Consider the following 21,812-nt stretch of genomic DNA (forward strand, 5'->3'; position numbering starts at 1 on the left):
CAATGCTGCCCCCAACAACAATGGGATAAACTCTAACATTACAATTCTACAAACATCTTTTGTGGATAGACTCAGATAGTACCTTGGAGTTCATGGTCTAGTGGCAACTCACTGCTGTTTAATACAAGAGACTACAGCATAGTTTGATTGAAACCAAACTCCATGCTAATTTATGCAACTTCTAATATGGCTGTTAAGTTAATGCTGACTTGACTGACTATCAATCTTGGCAGTGACTTCGTTGCATTTTCAGATCTATTTTATGGAGAAAAAAAAATCTTCATCCAGTCCATATTGGAGACTTACTGTATAGATCCAGGGTTGGAATAAAAATACTGCTATAATTTGATTATTTTTTTGCTATTAGACAAACAATGCTTTTGTTATGAAAGTGAATAATTAAGAACACAGTTCTGAGTATCTTATAAGTACTTTGTGTTTCCTGTGTTTTCCTCAAAACACCTTTATGGACTTTAGATTTTTAAAGCTCTTTCACATCTATCTCCCCATGAGGTCTAAAAATAACTTGCAGAGCTTAAACAAAACATAACAAAAACAGTTCTAACAAGACGGAGCAGGAAATATAGCAGCAATATTTGCAAGTGTCTCAAGTTGAATAAACAATGCTAAGCTCTAAGGCCCATGTTAATATGTATATGAGCCTTACGGTTCTTTATGGTTTGCAACCATTTAGTAAATCTGGGTCATGGTGTCCTTACTGGAAAGTACAAGGATGATCACAAAAGAGCTTCAGTGCAGGGAAAGGATATCTTTTACATGAAATATGTTTGTCCACAACCTTTGCAATTTTGGCAATAGAAAGATATGCAATGATTTAGTGATGGTTTTCAGAATAAAGGAACAGGTTATGGGTTGCTGCATGCTTATGGAATTAAAGAGAAAATTGATTGTTGCGCCAACCGTGCTGCAGTATGGTTCAAGACTTCAGTCCTTCACAAAGTGTAATCCTGCTGCCCGAGTTTCTTAGAGGTGATTCACCAACCTCTATATAATGTCAGAAAAAAAAGGGGGGGGGGGGGATCCTCCGGCTCATTTTTCCACTTGTGATTCCGGGACACATGCAATGTAAATAGAGAGAGGGACCACAATCAGGGGTGGTTAAATACACAATAGTAACGTGTGGAGTTTTAAAAAGGGGAACACACTTACATTATCCAACAGATCTTCAACTATAGATGGGGGGTGGGGGAGACCTCTTGATGGTCCCGGAATCACAAGTGGAACGACGCGCCGGAGGATCCCCCCCTCCTTTTTCCATGCTTATGGAATTGAATGGGGAGTGCCGGTTTTATCTCAAAATTGGTCATTTTGTTCCTCCAGAGAATCCAACTCTACTTTCAATATTAAATAATAGGAGTTTATTGCATCTATGGGTCACAGTCATAGAAAGGGCAGCACTCAATGCCATAGCAAGCACGTCACTCACATATTGGTAGTTTATCCAGATTTTCATCAAGCAGCACACATGGCTTTGGTGATAAACACATGACCTGTTATTCAGTAAAGAAACCGCACATCAATCACCGTTTCAGGCCCATCAAGAAAGTGTGATGAAAGGCTGTGTATTGGCCTGAAACATTGCTTGATGTGGGTATGTTGCTTAACTGAATAACAGGTCATGTGTTTATCACCAAATCCATGTGTGCTGCTTGATGAAAATCTGGATAAACTACCAATATGTGAGTGACGTGCTTGCTATGGCATGGAGTGCTGCCCTTTCTATGACTGTGACCCATAGATGCAATAAACCCCTATTATTTAATATTGAGTAGAGTTGGATTCTCTGGAGAAAAAAAAAAATGCGACCAATTTTGAGATAAAATCGGCACTCCCCATTCAATTCCATAAGCATGCAGCAACCCAGAACCTGTTCCTTTATTCTGAAAATGCTAGGGGATTGAGTGCTGCCCTTTCTATGACTGGTTCTATATATTCTGGAGTGCGGCCACACTATGGTGTTAATTATCTCTCCCGCTGTAGAAAACTTCTTTAACTCCCCGCTGTGGTATTTTGGGGACTCTGTTCCTTTACTGCTTTCAATCTATGGGTCACAGTAACTTACGTGTGGCAAAGCCTGTCCATTGAAGAACAATTGTCCCATTAGTACAGCATCCTGAATTCACATAAAGTTAGCAGGCAGGCCCCAACCTGCACAGAAAATGGATTGTATAATTGTATTACAAATGTGCCCATTTACTTCCCCAGATTTATATTTAGAAAATTGTAAACATAGTTTAAGGACAAAGGAATGCAGACCAAATAAACTCAAGGCTGCCAAGGAACCTCACAGGTGGTATTCATTTCTGACTCTTGAATTCAGAAGTAGTAATGCAACAGGATCGGCGCAGTGTTAAGTTTTGATGGTTAAATAGAACATGTTCAGAACGGTATGTGTTGCATAACACAGTTATGAGCATGAACAGGGAGTTCTCCATGGTCTTCACAGAGGAAATTATATTGGAGTAGAAAGTGAAACAATACCATACCGCACTATCTTGAGACAATATTTTTTTACCAACATGTAGGGTGTGGCCTTGAAATCCTTGCTAGAGACTGTCATACATTTTATGAATAGACACCTACACCAACATGGTTTGTTAATGATCATTTTAATACAGTTCGATTTTTGTCACATTGGTCAAGACGATATTGAGATTTTTCCATCTTCTCCGTACCAAATGTGTTTGAACAGAAGAGGTGCTGCATCCTGACTAATTGAAAATATTTAAAAGGGATAGAGTAGCACGTTCTATTATTGGTTTTAAATCCATTTTTGGTGAGTATGAACTTCCCAAGGTAGAATATCATACAGTACGTTGTTACAGTATAGTAAATGAAACCAAGCAACAACTTTACTAGATTAATACAAAGGTAAATATTGATATTTCGTCCACTGTATAATTCATGCCGGATGTCTTAGTAGACTTTCTAAAAATGTGGTTATCTTTGGTCACAAACCCTAAACGGCCAATTAACTGATGTAAAACAAACAATGGAAATCTAGTGCGGGGGGGGTGACATCACGTGACGCCGCAGCGTCATGTGCCTCCAGGTTGCCATGTCGACACGTTGCCTCGCGCGGTCCCCCGGCACTTAATTTAAATGCCTTCGGGGAAGCACAGGGCCTCTGTAACCGCCGCACCTTCCCCAGAAAATCTCGCCCCTCAGTTTGCTCACCCCTGGTCTAGTGAATAGAAACATCTACAATTCTACAGGTTCAGAAGGTTTTCCCATGTGCTAAAAATGTGATGGGTAGTGCAGGCTGTTTAATTATTTAATGTTTTTCCCAAAGTCTGAAAATAAGACAATGTGGTGTTAATATACATTTTTAAACAAGCAGGGCCTTTTACATTTTGTATATTAAACAACAGTCTAGATTAAAAAATAATTTATTCTCTTTAAATAGTAATTACAATTTGTTCATTGTATATGCCAGGAGTATTTGAATTTTTGTTTAGAAGGCTCAATCCACACAACTATTGGCTAGAGACAAACACTATGTTGAATGTTGTATAAAATATTTTATTTTACATGAAATTAAGATCTTAGAAATTTCAAGCCCAGTTGATCCAATTTTCACTCTGAGGAGCTAAAACACCTTCATAGATCACATTCTGAAAACACCAAACTGTGTCTTCTGTGTTGGTGCATTTAGAGCTGCGCTGAGGCTCAGTCCCAAAATCAGTCTGGTATCAGCTGGGTCAATGATTCCATCATCCCACAACCTGAAATTACAAACGAAACAAAAATTGAATCAGCAGTGTTAAATGGTGTGGTAATCTTAATTTTAACGATAATAGAAAACACACATGGAAAGTTACAAGAAAGTAAAAACCGATTAGGATCCATGTCAATGGAACATCATGAGCAGGGCTCTACAAATTGCAAAAAATGCTACTCACCCCTAGCCCTGCCCCCATTTTGTAATTTTTTTTTTAAATGGAATAAAATAAATTCCTAACAAGAACGGAGGGGCCGGGACAACGGAGGGGCCGGGACAACGGAGGGGCCGGGACAACGGAGGGGCCGGGACAACGGAGGGGCCGGGACAACGGAGGGGCCGGGACAACGGAGGGGCCGGGACAACGGAGGGGCCGGGACAACGGAGGGGCCGGGACAACGGAGGGGCCGGGACAACGGAGGGGCCGGGACAACGGAGGGGCTGTGGAGAGCAGCGAGCAGCTGGGGAGAGCAGCGAGAGGCTGGGGAGAGCAGCGAGAGGCTGGGGAGAGCAGCGAGAGGCTGGGGAGAGCAGCGAGAGCAGTAAGATGTAGATCACTGGTGTTTACCCCAACGCTCATCTCCATGAAACACCTGGAAGGTTCAAGGGTTGCATGGGGTTTTTTTCCCCCCATCCCCCAATCCTCTCTCCTATGCATTCCTGCAGCCCCACACATCAAGGAAATGTGTGTGTGTGTGTGTGTGTGTGTGTGTGTGTGTGTGTGTGTGTGTGTGTGTGTGTGTATATAGCCCATCATTAATGCAAGCACTGTGTGTATTTTAATTTGGGGAGGGGTCAGGAAAATAAATAGGGCTGTAGCATTGCTCCAGATTATATGGAAGCATGTATAAGTTTAGGATACATGTATAGGTTTACTGTACGTATTCTATCCATCCTATTGATTCAAATCAATGCAGAGAATTATGTTACAGCTACACTAGCTAACTTGGATTTGTGATGTATTTATTATATGTTATTTATTTATTATGAGAAATATATTATGTGGGGGCAGGAACAGTAGGCTGAATTAAACCCCACAAGGTGAATATATGCTATAAAAAAAAATTGTACATTTATTAAAAAAATAATGCAACAATTGCCTACTCAGAAAAAAAAACAAGATACAAATAATACATAGATAGACGACATTAACACAAGAGATAGAGATTAAGACTTGAGGAATCCATTAACCAGTCAGGATGATGAAAGTCAAAATAGAGGCATTTTCCTTTAATTGACTCAGTCAGAGCAGGGGGTGGGGGGTATTCCTTTCTCTGTAGATGCAGAAAAGCTCAGTATGCGTGACTGCACCGAGGATACTGTACCTGATGCCCAGCATATCAGCTCCTATTGCATTCTCTAGTCCAGGGGAGTGCAATCTTTTTTGCTGGCACCCCCCTGCCGTTTGTCCCCCTCTCCTCGCACCCCCCCTAATTACCTTGGCTCCGACGTCCTGGCCTCATGACACCGCAGCGTCATGTGATGTCATGTTGCCATGGCGACACGTCATAAGGAGCCGTCTGAACCAACCCCCAATAGCAAATCTCGCGCCCCCCCCACTTTGTGCACCCCTGCTCTAGTCTATTCAATGGAGAGTGGTTCTAGCCAGACCCAGAAACAGACCGGCAGTGAAGATTTCTATCACAGGACTGTTTGAGGCATCCATTGCTCCACTGGGAGGTGCAGGCAGGAGATTCAATAGCTGGTGTACACTGGTAAATCTGTTCCCGCCTCCCAAATCATGCCCTTTTTTGGCGAGAAGCCAGGTAGGATTTAAAAAAAAACTACATGACGTGCCCGGCATGAAAGAGCTGCGAGTGGCTCGGGGGAGTGATGGCTCGCCAAGCTAAAATGTACTTGCCTAAGGCGAGTGGGCGAGTGCATTTGTCGAGGCCTGATCATGAGAGCATTTCATAGCAGTCGTTGTAAAGTTTACCTCAAAAATATTTTTTCTTAGGCTATAGTTACTCTAGAGGAGGCAGCTTATTGTATATCACAGATAAACTTACATGCTGTCCATCCAAAGCGGTCACAACTAACAAAGTCGACAGTTCTCCAGGACCAATGCAGCTACTAGAAGAACTCAACACTACATTAAGAGGCAACATTTTCTTTCCAGCACCTGGACCAAAGTGGTTGTAGAATATAGGAGATTTCACCAGCAACAAAGGAAAGGGTTCTTTACAGTAAGGGCAGTTAAAATGTGGAATTCATTACCCATGGAGACTGTGATAGCAGATACAATAGATTTGTTAAAAAAAAGGTTGGACATCTTTTTAGATAGGAATGGTATACAGGGATATACCAAATAAGTATACATGGAAAGGATGTTGATCCAGGGATTAATCCCATTGCCAATTCTTGGAGGAAGGAATTTATTTTTCCCCTTATGAGATATAATTGGATGATATGTCACTGGGGTTTTTTGTTTGCCTTCCTCTGGATCAATAAGTATAGATATAGGATAAAGTATCTGTTGTCGAAATTTAGCATAGGTTGAACTTGATGGACGGAAGTCTTTTTTCAACCTCATCTACTATGTAACTATGTAAGAATAGAACAGAGGTGGCCAACTCCCGGCCACAACGGCCACCAACTGGTCAGGTTTTAAGGCTGTTCCTGCTTCTGTACAGGTGGCTCAATCAGTGGCTCAGTCATTGATGGAGCCACTTATGAGCCACCTGTGCTGAAGCAGGGTTATCCTTAAAACCTGACCTGTTGGTGGCCTTTGTGGACTGAAGTTGGCCACTCCTAGAGTAGGACTTCAATCATGAAAGTTTACAATTTAATACAAAAATCTTAAAGAACAAATATTTGAAAGTCTTCCAGAATATCCATTTCTTTCAAATACATGCACCCATGTCTATTGGGAAAGCTCATTAAGTATTTAACACGACCAGCAATGTACTGATAGCTCATGAGTCACATATAGAACTCTGAAATATTCATTATAGGCATCCATCAAGAAAACAGAGGTATAGGGAACGGTTCATGTAATTTGCTCAAATTGATCAACTCCTGTGAAAAAAAACCAGGAGGCTGACTGATAAACACTATTAGAACAGACTCTTAATGACTTTCGTAAATACAAGCTGTTTAATGAATGCCATTCTCTAAATTGACTTATAATTAAAAGACAGGTCAATATTTAATGAATAGTAACACTAAAAAACAGCGACAACTGAAGGTTCTGAAGATACGGACCCAACAAGCAAAACATCAGATTTCATCAATGTGTACTTCCAACTAAGGCCCTTATTTTTCATATTTTGTCACATTGCCAATGATATGTTAACTTCACAGCGTTCTGAAAAGTAAAATACACGTATGGAGTCCGACAGTCCAATAGCTAGGTAATAGTCTCATGGACTCAGTTAGTGGCTGTGGTCATTACATCATATAAGATGCATATGGGTACGACTATCTGAACACCGTTTTATTTACACACGCAAACTTGTTTACAAAGTACCTTTATCACCAGCGAGAATAGTACAAACATAACGGGCAATGCGGTTTACACTGAAGCATAGAAATTTTCTGCTGAAAAGGAGTACAGGCATACCCCGGTTTAAGTACACTCACTTTAAGTACACTCGTGAGTAAGTACATCTCGCTCAATAGGCAAACGGCAGCTCACGCATGCGCCAGTCAGCACATCCTGAACAGCAATACCGGCTCCCTACCTGTACCGAAGGTGTGCGCAAACGGGGAGACTATAGAGCCTGTTACAAACGCGTTATTTACATCAGTTATGCACGTATATGACGATTACAGTACAGTACATGCACCGATAAGTGGGAAAAAGGTAGTGCTTCACTTTAAGTACATTTTCGCTTTACATACATGCTCCGGTCCCATTGCGTACGTTAATGTGGGGTATGCCTGTATGTAAACTTGCCCTTTTCCTACTACCTGATATGAAACCGCCGACCTCGCGGAATTCTTGGCTTTTATTCATATGTAGGAATAGGATACTTGTGTGTTAGTTGCTATCACCTCTGCTGAAAGGTCATTCTATAAATCTACCCCTATACACCCAAAACATGGTGCTTTTAAATCACATGGGTATTTTTTTTTCCTTCCCCTTTTCCAAATTTGTTAAAGTATATCCATCTAAAATGCACAGAATGAGGAACAAATATTAAAGAACAGTTTATAATTAATAAAAAATTTTTTTTTAAAAGCCTTATTGTATGTTATTGTTCCAGTATAGGGTTACCTACCTTGCACTTGAATAGTATGGATTTCCCTCCTCCTCAAACCGCCTGATTATCGGCTCCTTCAATGCGGCTTCTTCTGATTCAGAGACCTGCAACAATAAACAAAAGAGTAAAAAAACATATACAGCTCAATCCCGTTATAGCGCGATCCGTTACAACGCGATGCAAGCGTGGCTCCCAATTTTTGTATTGATGAATACTTTACAACACGATTATTGGTATCTTAAAATACTTTATTGTACAATGCATACAATTGCACATTATTTCTAACGCGATCCGCTTATAGTGCGATGTGATTCTTTGGACCCTAAGCACAGCGTTATAAGGGGGTTAAGCTGTACCTTGACTTTAATGCTCAATAAGTCATGCAGCTTGAATTAGAGAAATATACAGAGATAAAATTAGTCAGTCAATGAAAACAAATTAATTAAAATCTGACTTGGGTTGTCTTAAAAATATATATATATATCGTATTGCATTTGTGTAATAGCGATTGTGAGGCCGGAAAAATGTATTCAATTTAATGTACACTTAAGAGTAGCCATAATGTTTCTTGGTTTGTCGAACAACTGTCAATCGTTTCCCCCAAACCAATTAAGCAATAGTTTAAAAGAGAAGTTGCTTCTTCTATAAAGTAAGAGTTTATTCTCGAGTATTCCAACTTCATTCAACAACTTAAGCTTTCAACAAAGGAGGGCAATGAGTAGTAGTTATGCAGTTAGAGTACTGATCTTTGCAGTGGGATACAATGGCCAATCAGTGGCAGTTCCTTTTCGCCTTAGTTAAGTCACTATGGCTTTATACATGGGAAAGTTCTCAGTGCAGGAATTCATGGCCCCTAATGTTGTTCTACTTACAGAACACCGTGACACCACTGTGTGAATAAATGTAGTACCAGAAACAGACAGCACTCAAAGTAATGCACATGTAGTTGGTTGAAATACTATTAAGTGTAGTGGTATTGTGCTTAATTTCAGTAAAGCCTAATTTTTGATTATTTAATGGGTAGAGCCCCCATCCCGTTTTTTTTTTTTTTTTTTAAAGATTTAATGTATATACTAGAATATCAATAGACAAAATTAACAAAGTAGTGGTACTTAGCAGTCCTGGATCATGATGTACACAAATAGAAGTTAATGGCACTTCAAAAACCTGCTGATCAATAATTCACTTTCTTGTAGCCTCTCCCTAACTGTACAAGATAATGGCCACTCCCAGCCAGAGGTAGGTCACCATCACAAACGTTTTTTTATACCCATCACAGGCTCTTGGAGACCTCTCTTGTTGCTTGGAGATTCCTTGTACTTTTTGTGATTTAGATATGCTACTGATGTAACGCCAGCGAATGGAATTCTTCACAAAGCTCCTGAAACTTCGTGTGAAAAGTGGATAACTGCCTTGAAAACGGCTCTCCATTCTAGGACATTTACTGACAACCTTTTCTAGTTGAAATTCAATGCACCTTAAACGACTTTGTTTTGGTTACTGCTCACCCCATAACACTAGCTTCTGTTATTACAGAACATTCCTCTGTATTTGAAGTAATTACCTTCCTTTTGTGAGATTTGTTTATTTATTTTCTTAGAAGTGTCCACCATCCGAGTGAGAGAGATTTGTATTTTGTTTTGTGACAAGTCCGGAGCATCGATGTTCCATGCTTTTAAAAATCGTTCTGCAAATTGCTGTATATGGACACACAACCATGGCACCCCCTCTAACTAATCAATCCTAGTAGAGATATGCTTTGCCTTGCAGTTACTGTTGGTAAAAATCTTGATATGAAGAAAAGTTGCTTTTATTGAAATGTACAATTCAGTCATGTTCTTGTAAAATATTGATTGGTTTGTGTGTTGCACTGCTGCTTCCATTGAACTCTGACTAACCATATCATTCAAATATGGAACTACAAAGATCCGTTTTGATCATAAATGGGTTTCCAAAACTGCTAAAATCTTGGTGAATACACCAAGGTAGTTGACAGGTCACAAAATTAATAGTGATGACCCAGGATAACAAAATCTTGTGTACTTCTGATGGTACGAAAGTATGGGCACATGAAGATGTGTGTACTTTAAATCTATTGAGTATTTATAATTGATCACATCGATTCCATCTTGAAATGATTATTTTGCTATACTGTTGGTCCTTATAATATAACACTGAAGTAAATGTGATCTTCTTCAGGACCATAAACAAATTGGAATGATCACATTGTGTTGCTCACTTCTTAATGCAATCCTGTAGACCTGACAATTTTTTATGGATCCTTGGGCATTCCAGATGGCAGGAATCTTTTCCTTGGAGCCTGTTGAAATTCTATTGCATAACCTTCTGACACTATTAGAAGTACCCATCGTTCTGACAATGTTCGGCCCATCTCTCCATGAAGAGAGCAATCTACCTCCATGGTGCCCTGTCCTCAATAAGGGGACCCTTCTCTCAGTAACCAGCATTGTTGGGGCAACGATGTCCTTGAGCCTGCTTCTGTCTGGATGTTTCAGATGTTTTTGACGAAGACATACCTTGTCTAATCTGAAATCTAAGACCTTTGAATGATCTTGACTCACGAAAAGGCTCTCAGAGATTTTACACATTGAAGAAAAAGGTGCACTTCCTTTACTTTGGAGATTGAATTGCCTCGGGTGCACGCCCGACACCAAAGGCCCAAATGGAATCACCAATAGCTAATTCTATTATTAAATAAGGTTTTAAACTTACATTTTCCATGGTGAACAAAAGCTTCGATGGGTTTTTATAATCTTTATCTAAAGTATTTTGATGATACGTTTATCAGCTCTCAAAAGTAGAGGTTAATAGTTGTTTTGTTTTGGAGGTATTTGCTTATAAACGTATAGGCTTTAGCTATCTCCTAGCACACAAGTAATAAGGATGAAACCTGTGTAACCGGATATTTATTTATAGTTTCCAATGAAAGGGAAAAGAATAAGACAGAGGGTTGTATAAGAGTGTTTTGACAAATGATCAGGGTTCAGTTTCAATGCAAGTTTAATAAAATAAAAAATAAAAATCAATGTTACTCCTTTTTAAGAGCTCACAGTAAAAGCACATCATACTGCATCTCTTCCACACAGAAAAGTGCCGGAAGATTTGTATGTGGCCATGACTTACTATATGTGGTGAAAATAAAAAAGGAAACTAAAAAGGAAATTTATAGGGAAAATATGTTTTTTGGGGGGCCAGGTAAGTAAAGCGGGGGAGAGAGAGCGAGAGAGGGAGGCAGCGGGGGAGAGAGAGCGAGGCAGCGGGGGAGAGAGAGCGAGGCAGCGGGGGAGAGAGAGCGAGAGAGGGATGGAGAGCGAGAGAGGGAGGGCAGCGGGGGAGCGAGAGAGGGAGGCAGCGGGGGAGAGAGAGAGAGCGAGAGAGGGAGGCAGTGGAGGAGAGAGAGCGAGAGAGGGAAGCAGCGGAGGAGAGAGAGAGAGAGAGAGAGTGGGAAGCAGCGGGGGAGAGCGAGAGAGAGCGCGAGAGGGGAGAGTGAGAGGGAGGCAACAGGGGAGAGAGAGCGAGAGGGGAGAGAGCGAGGCAGAGCGAGAGGGGAGAGAGGGAGGCAGGAGGGGAGAGAGAGAGGGAGGCAGGAGGGGAGAGAGAGAGGGAGGCAGGAGGGGAGAGAGAGAGAGAGGGAGGCAGGAGGGGAGAGAGAAAGGGAGGCAGGAGGGGAGAGAGAGAGGGAGGCAGGAGGGGAGAGAGAGGGAGAGAGAGAGGGGGAGAGAGAGGGAGAGAGAGAGGGAGAGAGAGGGGAGAGAGAGGGGGAGAGAGAGGGGGAGAGAGAGGGGGAGAGAGAGGGGGGAGAGAGAGGGGGAGAGAGAGGGGGAGAGAGAGGGGGAGAGAGAGGGGGAGAGAGACAGCAAGGTGAGTAGGAGGAGGAAACAGATATAGCAAAGAGAGGAAGGGACAGATGAGATGAGTAGGAGAGGAGGGAGTGTAGTGTGCAGACACAGTAAGGCAGTGAGTACAAAGAGAAGGGTAGGAGAGTGCAAAGAGGAGCAGGGCATGATGGAGGAGAGCGTAAGGTGGGGAAGAGGGGACAAGAGGCAGCAAGGCATTACCGGGAGGGGTGAAAACAGAGTAATGTTTAATTAATAACCCTTAAATACAAATTTGCTAGATCGCGTATGTTATGTTGGGTACAGCTGGTGGCAAGAAAAGTGTTTGGGTCACAAAGAACAATTGTGAATCCTACACTGCAAAAACCCAAAACAGCCATGTCTTTTGCATACAATAAACAGTTAGAGGTTGCAGCCAGCACTAGCAGCTGCCATTGTGAAGCATTAATTACACGTGAAAAGGAGGCGGGCTGACACTACTGCACACCAGCGTTTGCAATAACACCGGCTACATCTGTAAATCCATATCAGTATTTACCTGCTTCCCCTCTCGCGCTTTCTGGTCCTTGGCTATTGTAGCTAACACTGTAGCAGCTTGTTCACCTCCCATCACTGAGATACGAGCATTTGGCCACATGTATAGAAATCGTGGGCTAAAACAATTAAAAGAAGTAGGAATTAGACATAAACCTATCTTAAATATAAAATAAATCAAGCCTGATATTTTACAACTGATCAGAAAATAGGCAGACTGGTTGGTCAAGTGGTTCTCACCTGGTGTTAAATTCTAGGTTTCTTATGGAAAGAGTCCTCTGATATCGGGAGCTCACAGAGAGGCAGACTTAATAAGCTGCAGTTCAGTCTTTTTTTCTTTTTTTTTTTTAATTTATTTTTTTACTTCAATATTTTTATGTGTGCAATCTCTAATTACCTAGAGAACTGTATAGCTGCAGGTCAATTCGTTCTCCATGTATTGATAGGTTGAAATTTGGTGACATAATTAGTGAAGGGATCTGTTTATATTCTGCTTGTCTGTCAGTGGTAGCTCATGAATATTCATGAGCACTCCTGCACTGACATGTGCCTAGAGGGAGGGCAGGGCTGACAAAGGGGGTGTGCCAGGCTTGTGACAGGACATGAAAGGGCAGTGCCTTAGCAAATGGCTGTAAATAGAATACAAGAAAATTGGTCTTTAAAAGTTGTTTTTTTTTAAAAAGAAAATGCTAAAGTATTTCTTCTTTCTACAGAACTGAATTATTTAAAAAAACACACATGCAGGATAGTGACTGAACTGCAGCTTAATAAGCCCAGTTTTCTTTTAATTGTGTGCGCTGTGTTTCTTCCAAGCCAAAAATATACTCTAACCAAGCATGTCAAACTCAAAGGCTAATACGGGCCAAATAAACAAGGTTTAAGTTTAGGTGGGCAGGCAAAAAAACAAAAACTTCAATTTTCATAGAAACATAGGTTTATTTAGAAAAGTACAGTATAAAAACAAAACGATAAAATTAATGTTTTCTTCCTGACACCCTCTCTCCGACACCCGCCCTCTCCCTCTCTCCGACACCCGCCCTCTCCCTCTCTCCGACACCCGCACCCTCTCCCTCTCTCCGACACCCGCCCTCTCCCTCTCTCCGACACCCGCCCTCTCCCTCTCTCCGACACCCGCCCTCTCCCTCTCTCCGACACCCGCCCTCTCCCTCTCTCCGACACTCTCTCCCTCTATCCGACACTCTCTCCCTCTCTCCGACACTCTCTCTCCCTCTCTCCGACACTCTCTCCCTCTCTCCGACACTCTCTCCTCTCTCCGACACTCTCTCCCTCTCTCCGACACTCTCTCCCTCTCTCCGACACTCTCTCCGACACTCTCTCCCTCTCTCAGACACTCTCTCCCTCTCCAGACACTCTCTCCCTCTCCCAGACACTCTCTCCTCTCCCAGACACTCTCTCCCTCTCCCAGACACTCTCTCCCTCTCCCAGACACTCTCTCCCTCTCCCAGACACTCTCTCCTCTCCCAGACACTCTCTCCCTCTCCCAGACACTCTCTCCCTCTCCCAGACACTCTCTCCCTCTCCCAGACACTCTCTCCCTCTCCCAGACACTCTCTCCCTCTCCCAGACACTCTCTCCCTCTCCAGACACTCTCTCCCTCTCCCAGACACTCTCTCCCTCTCCCAGACACTCTCTCCCTCTCCCAGACACTCTCTCCCTCTCCCAGACACTCTCTCCCTCTCCCAGACACTCTCTCCCTCTCCCACACTCAGACACTCTCTCCCTCTCCCAGACACTCTCTCCCTCTCCCAGACACTCTCCCTCTCCCAGACACTCCCTCTCCAGACACTCTCCTCTCCCAGACACTCTCTCTCTCCCAGACACTCTCTCTCTCCCAGACACTCACTCTCTCTCCAGACACTCACTCTCTCTCCCAGACACTCACTCTCTCTCCCAGACACTCACTCTCTCTCCCAGACACTCACTCTCTCTCCCAGACACTCACTCTCTCTCCCAGACACTCACTCTCTCTCCCAGACACTCACTCTCTCTCCAGACACTCACTCTCTCTCCCAGACACTCACTCTCTCTCCCAGACACTCTCTCTCCCAGACACTCTCTCTCCCAGACACTCTCTCTCCCAGACACTCTCTCTCCCAGACACTCTCTCTCCCAGACACTCTCTCTCCCAGACACTCTCTCTCCCAGACACTCTCTCTCCCAGACACTCTCTCTCCCAGACACTCTCTCTCCCAGACACTCTCTCTCTCCCAGACACTCTCTCTCTCCCAGACACTCACTCTCTCTCCCAGACACTCACTCTCTCTCCCAGACACTCACTCTCTCTCCCAGACACTCACTCTCTCTCCCAGACACTCACTCTCTCTCCCAGACACTCACTCTCTCTCCCAGACACTCACTCTCTCTCCCAGACACTCACTCTCTCTCCCAGACACTCACTCTCTCTCCCAGACACTCACTCTCTCTCCCAGACACTCACTCTCTCTCCCAGACACTCACTCTCTCTCCCAGACACTCTCTCTCCCAGACACTCTCTCTCCCAGACACTCTCTCTCCCAGACACTCTCTCTCCCAGACACTCTCTCTCCCAGACACTCTCTCTCCCAGACACTCTCTCTCCCAGACACTCTCTCTCCCAGACACTCTCTCTCCCAGACACTCTCTCTCCCAGACACTCTCTCTCCCAGACACTCTCTCTCCCAGACACTCTCTCTCCCAGACACTCTCTCTCCCAGACACTCTCTCTCCCAGACACTCTCTCTCCCAGACACTCTCTCTCTCTCCCAGACACTCTCTCTCTCCCAGACACTCTCTCTCTCCCAGACACTCTCTCTCTCACTCACACACACACAGACACACACAGACACAGACAGACACAGACAGACACAGACAGACAAGGGAAATCGGAACGGGGGAGGAAATCGGAGCAGGAGGGCAAGGGGGAAGCAAGGCAGGCATGGAGCAGTAGTCACCTGACTTGCTCCATGCAGCAGGAAGAGGCGGGCAGCAGGAAGAGGCGGGCCTCACTATGCAAGCTCGGATAGAGCTGGCTCCGGGCCTAAAAAAAATTCTGGCAGCGTGCCAACACGCGCCAGCCAATCGGGAGAGGGGGGAGGTTTGGTTTTTTTTCCTTTGCAGAAAGTGCGCGCAGCGCGAGTTAAATATTGGAGAGCTGGGCCGCAAATATGTTCGTTGTGGGCCGCATGCGGCGAGTTTGACATGCTTGCTCTAACCGATTCACCAAACAATAAAAGATCCATAAAAACAATTTTCCGGATAAATCCAGCATAACCTCAATTTTTGTTTTGAACAGGATTGAAACCAGAGATCCTCCAGGGTAGAGAAAGGCAAATTATTAAAAAAAAAAAAAAAAGTTAGAATCCGCTGGAAAAGTTGCATTTTTTCTCAAAATGAAGATTTTCAGAAATTCGTCAAAAAAAAAAATAAAAAAAATAAAAAGAAGTTTTGTTTGCCCAACTTTAAAAAGCATGTAAAACATGTGAGTGCTGCAATTAAGCCTTTGGCCACTAAGATTCGCGTTTGCCAAAGTTTAAAACACTATCCAGGCCATGAAATAAGTGTTTGGCTGGAAAGGAGGGCCTCTTGTTTACTAGATTCCCAAGTTGCTTATATACCAACCCAAACACACCTTTATACAACACGTGGAGACACACATGCGCAAAAAACACACCTTGGACACATGCCAAATTGGATATGCAAAGTATAATTACGTAAATATGCAGATATATCCCAGATGAGCTCCAGATGACACACTGGCGTGTCTCTAAGTGCTGTATAAAAGTGCGTTTTGGGTAATATATAAGCAACTCTAGTAAAGGACTCCGAAATAGAACATGTGCAGGCTGAACGTTGACACGTTCGCCCATCTGTACTCGAGAGCTGAACCGCACAATTTACAGCTCTGGGGACTCCCTGTATCCCCTAGATATTTACTGGTGAAGTTGCTGGTATTACTTCCTGGTTTGTAAATGGGATTTAAATAGCCATCCAATAGGCAGTTGCAACCGATGGTGTTGCAGCTTCCTATTGGCCCAAAATTTGGCAGCCTTTTTATTTCCAAAGAGAGATTTAAACCCAGTAACTTCACAGGTATCTCAGGAAGGGAGGGTCCCCCTAGCTGATAATAGTGGCGTTTGGCTCAGGAAAACACTGGACCCCATCATATGAAAAAAAAAATTGTGGGGGCAAAACAATGACGAAAACCAAGTAGGAGAAACTTCTCCTTTAATACAGTATGTGGCATTAAAAAGAACACTGACCTGTAAGCTCTGCCGCACATTCCATAGTTTCCGGCACCATAAGATCCTCCAATGATTACTGTAATTTTCGGCACATTGGCACATGCCACGGCAGTCACCATCTTAGCGCCATCTTTTGCTATTCCTCCTGCTTCATATTCTCTGCCAACCATAAACCCTGAAATAGATACATATGTGAACTGGCTAAAAACAAAACAAAAAAGCATTTAACTTCAATAGTGAGCTGAAAACAGAAGATCTTGCAAAACACAAAAGAATGTTCCGCTCATTAGATTGTGGGCGACCATTCTGTATTTACTTGTACTGTGTGTGATGGTCTTTCATTTGCCAGTTGCGTGACACTGACTAGACTCCCGCTACTCTGTACTTCAGGTCTTCTCCCTAAAGTTCCCTCCTTAAAGCAGCAACCCCCGCACAATGGTCATTTATTGTTTTACAGATCTGTAACTCCGGTGGTTCACCGAGCTAAACCGTGCTACCTGAAGAAGGTCCCTCTGGGGGCCGTAACGTCGGGTTATGTGTCTGATGGGATAATACACACTACTTAATTACCATCTCCGAGTATAGTGCTGGTTATAGGACTACTTTGGTGATCATATAACTGTGTGTGTACATACATTCATACATATACACAATGAAAAGGTAAAAAACGCACCTGTAATGTTTTGCAAGAAAAGGAGAGGGATATTTCTTTGACAACATAGCTGAATGAAGTGAGTCCCCTGTAAATATAATGTTAAGAATATTACATCTAGAAGCAGGTATACAAGGAAGAAATAATTGCCTAATAAGGAACTTGTAGGGGGCGGGGAGGAAATAAAAAGGAATAGTTTTCTTAAATAGCCATGATTTTATTAAATAAGGAACATATGACCATGGTTTCACATTAATTGGTGTTTGAAGTAGCTACCACAAAAAAATAAATACAAAACCCCTCTGCTTCCAAATTGGCTTGTAATATAGTGACATCTTTTTTTAAAAATTAACAAAGGAGTAATTTGATTGCATCTTATGATCAAAAAATGATTTAAGCCTGATAAGCACATCAAGCTCCTATTCAGCGTGGGCTCATACCATTTTTCTTTCATTATTAAGTGCAGTTTACAGCGCTTTAGGGATAGCTAGATGAGCATACCCTCCCTTCTCCCGTCCGTCCCCAGTTTTTCCCCGAACTAGGGCAAACTTTGACTTTATTGCATCTAAAGCTGTTAGGACGCCGAGTAGGGAGTTCCCTCCCCGTCCCGCTCCAATCCACTCACCGTCAGGGCTTCTGAGCTAGGGACACTACGGAGCTTAGACTCTCCTTCCCCCAGCTCCCTGCTTCTTGTTGATCCGGCATGATCGTTGGCAACTACTTTTCAGAACTACCAGCATTTTGATACTCTTAGAGGATAGGGTTTAAGATCCTCGAAAGAGGATATTTGGCATATACATTTTTGCCTTTTCCTTACTGGACGGGGAGTAACTAGTTATACTGCAGGCAGTCAGGTCTTCTGCGTTTAACCCCTCAGGGTACCACTACCTGTAAGGCTCTGCTGCAGGCAACCATTGTTTTGCTGTGCAGCACTGTACACTCTGGAGAATTGTATTGAAACGATCTAGCAGTATCCTTGTCTCCTTAGCAGGCTGCAATACATTTTAGTTGCACTGTATGTACTATGTGTCCCCCTGTATTTTATTATGTCCACGAGACGGAATAAAGTGTTATATTTTATTTTATCCAGTTACACACTCTTATTTGCCCACAGGGCATCTTCTCTGTAGTGTTCAGGGTCTACTTATATCCACTAAATCTACACTCTACCCACTGGTGTTTCACCAGACTGGCGTTCCATTACCTACCTACCTCCATTACAACAATGTAATATCATTAAGGATGAAATTATTCTGCCAAATCCCACTGACATTACAAATGCATTCAATGAATACTTTGTGGGGTGTGCTACTAACCTATTAGCAAAATGCAACCCAAACTACAAACATGAAGCCCAATCTGGGAGTACCCTTATACCCCCATCCTCTCCCAACACTGCCCACAATTTTCAATTTGTCCCAGTATCTGAAGAGGAGATTACACAAGCGCTCCTCAAATTGAGCAACCAATGTGGACCTGACTTACTGCAATCTAAGTTCATGCAACTTGGTGCCCCAGCCATTGCCAAACCGCTTGCTTCCCTAATCAACTCTACTTCGTCTGCAGGCCATATCCCTAAGACCTGGAAAACTGCCAGAGTTGTCCCAATCTTCAAAAGTGGGGACAAAAACCAGTGTCTCAAACTACAGGCCAATCTCTCTTTTCCCAATACTATCTCTTCTGTCCCAGGCTCACTGTGGCAAGTGAGTAGAGGTAGGCAGTTTAACTAGCATATACCAAGAAAGGGAATCTTATTTGTTGAGGTGTTTATTTTGTCAACAACATGAAATAAAAAAGGAAAAAGGTATAGAGGGAAAAAACTGTGGGATGGGAACAATGGAGGAAATGGAGCTAGGATGGCAATGGGGATAGCTTTAGTATCAGGGATAGGTACATTACATTACTTTGCCAAGAGGTAGGGCAGCTTGTCTTTATTTATAATGTATAACCCTGTTCACCTAATGTACCCATGTATTTGTAACCATGTATCTGTCATCATAACTATGCCCAGGACATACTTGAAAACGAGAGGTAACTCAATGTACTACTTACTGGTAAAATTTTTATAAATAAATAAATACCCCAACCAGGATCGATTAGCGAGTGCACACAACTGAGGGCTATCCAACAGCCTACTCTCCCCCTCTGGACAAATAGCCTGACTGTGAACCATGCTTTGCTTTATACTATTCCTCTGGTGCACCCATCATTCCCTCCCTATACTACATAGAGGGAGGTGTCTCCCCGTTTCCTATTCTTTAAGTACAGGTATAAGAAGCTTGATACCTTTTTGAGTCAAATAGTGATATGATCTCCATGCTCCCCTGGTGGAAAAATGGTAAATAAAGAGAAAGATCGAGTACTGTAGCTACATTTTGCGCCTACAGTAGATTGTTGCCATGCGGTTATTGTATCACAATTTACAAATCTTTAAACTGGAGAGTTTATTTGCAGCAAGAAAGGCAGCAGCAAAGAATGTTCATGACTTTCCACTGAAAGTTTAATGTGAGTTTCTATATTGAGAAGTTAAACCCTCCCAATTTCTCCTGCATTTGCAATTTAAAATTTTGATTACCAACCCAGAAGCCCGGTAAACTCTGTCACAATACAATCCCCAGAGACTCTATAGCTATACAAAAAAAATAAGTGAGGAAAGAGGGCACCCCTGCCTTGTTTATGTGAATTTTATCAATTCGATTTACATTTTTTTTTTTTTTACAATAAAATGTGTCCCTTAAAACAAAAAAAATCCAATGAGTTAAACAGATGGTCACAAAATAAATAAGTCAAAGGTCTGCTTAAATAGCTATGAGAACCTTGCATACAGATATACTATATCTCAACTCCCTTTCCCCAGAATTTTGGGTAAAAAAAAAGTAATTTCCCCACGTCTCCACCAAAAGGTGACAGCTTCAGCATTTACAGTGCCGGAATGTTAAATGAAATGACTGCTCGCGGCTGCTTTCCCGGCAAACAGATTGCCATGGTAATTGTCCCCTGGCAATCCCGTAGCTGCTGGGAAAGTAAATCAGGCTGCGCCTGTACATTAGTTACAGGGTATCTTTTCCATACAAAAGTCAATTTAACCAGGGTGGAAAGAAAATCTTAATTCTATCTGCTAGAATATTGGCCAATACTTTTTAATTCAGGTTTATTAAAAGCAATAGTCTTATAGAAGGCAGTATTTTTGCATCCTTTTTTCTTAAAGAATAGGCTTATTATTGGCTGCAGTAAATGTGCCCCCCCCACTTTTTAAAAAACAATTTATTACAGAGATTAGCAACCTGAGGAACACGAGTTATTAGGCAGCCAATGTTAGATAGGTGCCCCCCCCCCCCCACCCCCTCTCCCACACACACACACACACACACACAATGAAAGCACATCAATAGAGATAGCAGAAGGACATAAGTGCACATCTTTATTTGATGGGTTAAGGCCATGTCAGCTGATGCACACAGTTTGCTGAAACACTGCAGTCTTAGAATGCACATATTTCATTTATTATAGAACAGGTACATTGTCTATTGGTAGACAGGGCAGATGAACAAGAGCTTGCACGTGGCAAAGGAATTTGAAAAATTGAAGGAAAAAAGGGCACACGTACATTACAAATGTAACAAAAGAAGCAGGATCCAGCTGTTCATTACAGATGCTGAACAGCGTAGCACGGTAAGTGGGTGACAGTGTGCTCAAGTCAAGAACATGTTCGCTCTGTTGTTTTGTCACAGTCTGCTTTTCATCATCAAGAACTAGTCTCAATAAATTGCAATTCTAGCTGGCCAGAAACGAGTCCCACTAACAGGCAATGTGATGGTTTTGGTGAACTAGCACATTTCTAAAACCCACAGCTTAAACTTTCTTAGAGAGATGTATTTGTAGAAAAGGGGCACTCAGAAATCCTTTGGCTAATCCTGCCATGGGTGCACATCTATCCATTGAAGTTGAAGGATTGTATCAAATAAAAATTATAGACGGTACTCAAATGGACCGGTGTCCAAAATGCGAAAGGGTTTATTTGCCAACAAGAGATCAATGTCTGTCCCATCTTGAACTTTTTTTCCCCCAAGATAAAAAGCAGTGGTACAGAAGCGCTACTTATACATCCACACGCCAAGGGGAAGGGAGGGTGAAAAAGGGGAACCACAATAACTTGTGTAACTAGTTGTGAAGCAACCATCACAAGCAGTAAGTATAGTGTCCAAATTAAATAAAAACACCCGGTTTGTAAATGGGTGTATATATACACGGTGTGTGAGGTCTGAAATATATTTAGATAAATAGAAACTTAACACATTAGTGCATGCGAGTGATTAAAAACAGTGAAAACGTATCAGATATAGAGATAGAGATAGAGATAGAAAGAGAGGACAAATCACCTTTACATAATGGTGTGAATACATAATAAAACCGTATTAAATAGTATTGTATAATCAAATCACCCATTTTGATTATTCAATACGGTTTTATTATGTATTCACACCGTTTTGCAACTGTGATTTATGTCTTTTTGTGTTTCTCTATTTTAATAAATACTTTATTAAAGGCTAATTTTTACAAACACACTCATCCAACTAGACA

At 42.4% G+C, this 21,812-nt stretch overlaps 1 protein-coding gene across 1 annotated transcript in view; it reads right to left on the reverse strand.

Annotated features, from left to right (window-relative positions):
* Positions 1-3,522: 3,522 nt before the first annotated feature.
* The window catches only part of MCCC2 (methylcrotonyl-CoA carboxylase subunit 2), a 55,132-nt gene continuing 36,842 nt past the window's right edge, over positions 3,523-21,812 (reverse strand). Inside the window, exons 13-17 of the mRNA XM_075591956.1 lie at positions 17,253-17,319; positions 16,598-16,754; positions 12,343-12,457; positions 7,966-8,051; positions 3,523-3,746 (exon numbers count right to left, since the gene is read on the reverse strand). Coding sequence (XP_075448071.1) covers positions 3,629-3,746; positions 7,966-8,051; positions 12,343-12,457; positions 16,598-16,754; positions 17,253-17,319 — 543 coding nt within the window. The 3' untranslated portion in view covers positions 3,523-3,628. The remainder of the gene's footprint in view (positions 3,747-7,965; positions 8,052-12,342; positions 12,458-16,597; positions 16,755-17,252; positions 17,320-21,812) is intronic.

Source organism: Ascaphus truei, chromosome 1, assembly GCF_040206685.1.
Source record: "Ascaphus truei isolate aAscTru1 chromosome 1, aAscTru1.hap1, whole genome shotgun sequence".
In the NCBI taxonomy this organism is placed as follows: domain Eukaryota; kingdom Metazoa; phylum Chordata; class Amphibia; order Anura; family Ascaphidae; genus Ascaphus; species Ascaphus truei.